Here is a 4,936-nt window from a genome sequence, read left to right on the forward strand (position 1 = left end):
CAACAGAATCACTCTGCACGTGATCGGTGGGTGCTGTCGAATCTGCTACAAAGGATCAGTGAAACCATCACACACGCCGGGAATTTCTCTCCCCGCAGGGAAGTCAAAGAATGTAGCCCACATTGCAGCATTCACACAATGCCATCCTCCTGCATGACGCCACGGCATGTGACTGGTGGGAGGAAGCCGTCTCAGGTACCGATGAACCCAAACGAAAAGGAGGACAGAGGCGCATGCATGCAGACATGCGCATGCACACAAACACACGCACCTTAACGTCTACACGCCTGAACTAGTTTGACGGGCAGGTGTTAGAGCAAACAGTCTTGTGTAAGTCGTTGCGCTGCGTTGGATGCGATGCCTTCCAGTATGAAGATCCTTCTGGGCCTGGGACTGATCACCCTGCTGCTTCCGTCAGGTGCGTCTAGGGCTGGGCGATATGGACCAAAACTCATATCTCGATATTTTTTGTTCGAATGGCGATATAGGGCCTACGATATTCTAACGATATTTTGAACAAAGTATTTTGTAAAGTGTGTAGTTTTAACTCCGCCAAGTATTCACCATCAACGATTTTTATTATTTTTTTTGCTCAACGAAGCACAGATGTGCTTTAACAACAGATATGTAAGGGATAATGTATAGAACGGTCATTATCGGAAATAAGACCCTTATTTTCCCGATAATGACCGGCGACGTTCTATATATTATCCCGCGGCTACTTGCCTAAACGAAACTTCACGGTGTGTCTTTTTACAATTAATTTATAACCAGCATTCGTAGCGTTGATCAGCAGTGAAACAGTCCGCCAAAGACGTTGACGTCGCTTAGCAACTGACAAGTCACCGGACTATTTGCGGAGTGATACCAAAGGCAAAAAATCCTTTGTTTTCCCTGACAGCCTCTCCTTTAATTTGAATGATTTTAGCTTTTGTGTTTCATTAAGTGAAGGGCTGCTCAATGTAGATGAGATGTCTGTCTGTCTGTCTGTCTGTCTGTCTGTCTGTCTGTCTGTCTGTCTGTCTGTCTGTCTGTCTGTCTGTCTGTCTGTCTGTCTGTCTGTCTGTCTGTCTGTCTGTCTGCCTGCCTGCCTGTGTACATTCTAAGATGCATACAGGCCCAAAAGGTTTAATATGGCTGCCTTGGGATCTCCCTCTTTTCCATTTGTTTTACCACTTTTGACACTTTGATGGGTTTTGTGAACTTGAAAGTATTGTGGGTTGTTAGTTCTGAATGCATTTTCGCCTCTCTTGAACTACGGTCAGACATCTGGTCATTTTCAGATAGACACCTCCTACTATGGGAGAAATGTACCATTGTTTGGAAGGAAGTATAAGCATTATCTTGCTCATACAAATGAAGCAAGTTTGGAGGAAACACAGAGTCAAGGGAGGAACCCGTTCTCAGGGACATCCACACGAGGGAATCGGTCAGTCCTTCTGCGGCCACGGGGATGAACCGTGTTTACTCAGCTGACTTGGGGGGAATCCCTCAAACTGTAAACCTCTCTATATCTGGTTCACCCTATCCTGACGGGAAAAGACGCGGAGGGCTTTATGACGTCCAGGCATCCCCTGCATTCTTTCTCTCACTCTACTCATAATCACTTGTATGTGAAGGTTCACTAGTTAAAGTTACGGTCAAAGTCAAACATGGTCTGTTTTATGAATGTGTTCCACAATCACATCGGGTGGTATTGTTGTCAATTGGTTGAAGGTATACTCAACTGACACACAACTGATTAGAAGTGAGTTACGTTTTGCTCATCAATGTCACATTTTTATTGTGTCAACAACCTGTGTCGGTGACCATTAGCAGAAAAATTGATCCCATAAATACATCATTAGGGTCATTAGGTATGTTATTAGTATCAGTTTAATTAGTAAGGTGATTTAAGACACAGTATCTCAGCGCCTTACAGCTGACATAACTTATTGTTATGCTTAAGATATACATTTGTTAAGTTGTGATCTGCTGAGAATCCGGAGAAGGTGGATAAGTGTATGTTTAGTTAATGAGGGGGATGGGAGGAGCCTCATTTCTAAACCTGATACGAAGAGTGTTGTGATTGGTCAGTGCATGGAGGAGGAATCCACTCATTATGCAAATATAACATGAAGTTCTTTGCAAACCAACTCAGGTTTTGTTCTTACTTGCTACAAGTGATGATAAAGTCTTGATCTTTCAAACTTCGGCTTTGTCAACATCTCTTAGTTTGTTAAATTGTTGTGTTTCATCAACGACACTATCACCCATACAAGGAAACAACCAGTAATTATAATGACTATCTGTAGGTTGATAAGATTAAACTTTACTAATCTGGCACTGGGGAAATTCACTTAAAATGTTAATAGTTTGATGTTGCCTCAATGGTTATTCCTTCATCCCATACCTTTCTGGTTAAGTTTGGGTCTCAACGCTTTGAGGCCTTATTTGTATCTTTAGTGTGTGTGTGTGTGTGTGTGTGTGTGTGTGTGTGTGTGTGTGTGTGTGTGTGTGTGTGTGTGTGTGTGTGTGTGTGTTGACCGTGTAACTCAGCATTGCTTTGCTCTCATGTCTCCAGTGGTCTGTATAAGTTGCTTCGTGTGCAGCTCAGCTCGGACCAATGAGGAATGCAACCGGACTAACCTAACGTGTCCGGCACTGCAGGACAGCTGTTTGACCATCGTAGACATTGCTGGTAATTATATCTATATAGATATATATATATATATCTATATAATGTACATCATTTATCACATCATATCCATATATGTGCCACATATGTGGGCCATGACTCTTGCTTTGTCAATCATGCATTTAAAGTCAGTAAATTCTATAATCAGCTTGCTGATTGGAAAAGTTAAATAACATATTTTTCCTTCATGGCATTATTAAAAGCATTTTTAATCCTTCCCATACATTTTCCATTGAATATTCAGGACAACATGAAAACATTTTCTTCTGGGTCGACAATTTGCCTTATCTTTTTTGTCTTTAATAAAAAAAGGGGGTACTTTAAAAAAATAAATTCCCAAACAAATCACGTTCCATAAATCCGCGGTTACTTCTTACACCCCTGAATCAAACCGATATGCCCTCAACTCTGTGTGGTGCTTGTTGTTCCAGGCCCCACCAGGGTCATCTCCAAATCGTGTGCCACCCTCGCCACCTGCACGGGAGCCCTATCTACCGCGGGGCTGGACGAGAACGGGGTCGGCAGCGAAGTGAGCTGCTGCGACACCATCAACTTCTGTAACGTAAACGGGGCCGCCGCCACCGCCGCACACAGGGCCCTGCCGGCTCTGTCCCTACTGGTGCTACTGGGACGGCTGGTGTAGTGAGACTTTCACAGGACATGTGCTGAGGTGATGCAATAGGTCCCCGATCACAAAGTATTTTTATGTGTCACCCACCTCGTTAAAATTTTAACTTTATTGCGGGGGGGCTGCTTTGATTCGTCAGGAGTAAACTTGTTGACTTGCCGGTTGGTTTTATGTCGTCTTTTGCTAATGGGAGAAAGCAGAAAGCAAGAAGGTTGATGTCTCAAGGTTTTTGAAGCGAGGGTTCTCGGTTCTGGGGCGACCGGAGGAAATGTTGGCCTACAGGACATGGAGCAGAGAGAGGTTCAATTAATGACACCATTAAATGGAGAAATAGCAGCCAGGTCCCGTTGATCACTAGCTGCTGTTTCATTCCAGCCCTGATGAATTATTGCACTACACACAATAGTAATCAAAGGTGGTTAATTATTTAAATTAAATGTCAACCTATTTACATTAACTATACACTTTATTTTCTTTATGTACATTCATTGAAATTGTTGTGTCCTTGGAAAAATAAATGTGTGTTGTGAACATAAGCAGCATTTCCTAATATGTTAATAGGCCCGGTATCCTAATAGGTTTACTAATAAAGATAACCTACTTTCACATAACAGATACTATGCACAAGTGGTTACTGTTAAAAAACAACATTGATCATTGTTTGAATAAGTATAATAGCCTTTTTGAGTTACGTTTCAAGCAGAAGTACTTCGGGGAAGATATGCAGTACCATGTCCATGCTAGAGGGGGCGCATTCATGTACACTTCCACCAGGGGCCACAGGCGGTCTTATGAAAAGTAACCTACTTCAGGTAAAAATTGTCACAAAATATATATTGTATGACGTGAAAACATGACGTTTTCTATTGTTAGGTTTATCATGTAGTAGCAACACTAACTGTGGCTCTCGGAGCTGTTAGGAGACATGTACAGTATACTATAAAGCTGTATTATATATTAAACTGCCGGTCATATTCCTTTGCATAAAAATGCATTATTGAATTATAATTTCACTTGAAAACTCTGCTCAGAGATCTTCTTATGAAATATATGAAGACACAGACAGTGAGGAGACCTGCATGCTGGTTGATACTTGACAAATAAAAGCTTCAAATAGACAGAACGGTGGCATTTCATTATTTTATTATCTCAACTCCCCACCGGTAAAGTACAAAACAATCACCAGTGTTTACTTGTGGAAGGCGGGGCTGGGCTCAAGGGTGTCGCGGGAGTCTGGAAATCCGCGTAAAGGAGGCACCCCCTAATGGTGGTAGGACGCAGAGGAAAAGAAACACAAAAAAACGAAAGAAAGACGGAGGGTAAAATCACTGGTTCCTCGCCCATCCGGGTCATCTCGCCACGGAGCAGACGGCAGACGGCCGGGTCGTCCAACAGGCTCTGTGCCTGTAGTGGTCAGGCTGGAGGCCGGAGGACAGACGGGCGGGAAGAGAGACTCTACCGAGGAGCTGCTGTGGTTGGTCGATACGGGATATTGCGTGATCAGGAGACAACAAAACCCGTCGATTATCGATTGGTGCTCCATCTTGGGATGTATTTATTGTATAAACAATACACTGTACAGCTACACTAAATCAGGTGCAAGACAAACTCATTTAAGCTGATTCATTTAG

At 42.9% G+C, this 4,936-nt stretch overlaps 1 protein-coding gene across 1 annotated transcript; it reads left to right on the forward strand.

Annotated features, from left to right (window-relative positions):
* Window positions 1–242: 242 nt before the first annotated feature.
* On the forward strand, window positions 243–3,841 carry LOC307083046 (uncharacterized protein). Its single transcript, XM_079746837.1, has 3 exons — window positions 243–418; window positions 2,564–2,680; window positions 3,109–3,841. The coding sequence occupies exons 1-3, from the start codon at window positions 358–360 to the stop codon at window positions 3,318–3,320; spliced, it is 390 nt and encodes a 129-aa protein (XP_079602963.1). The 5' UTR covers window positions 243–357; the 3' UTR covers window positions 3,321–3,841.
* Window positions 3,842–4,936: the final 1,095 nt, after the last annotated feature.

Source organism: Pollachius pollachius (assembly GCF_949987615.1).
Source record: "Pollachius pollachius genome assembly, chromosome: 1".
Lineage (NCBI taxonomy): Eukaryota > Metazoa > Chordata > Actinopteri > Gadiformes > Gadidae > Pollachius > Pollachius pollachius.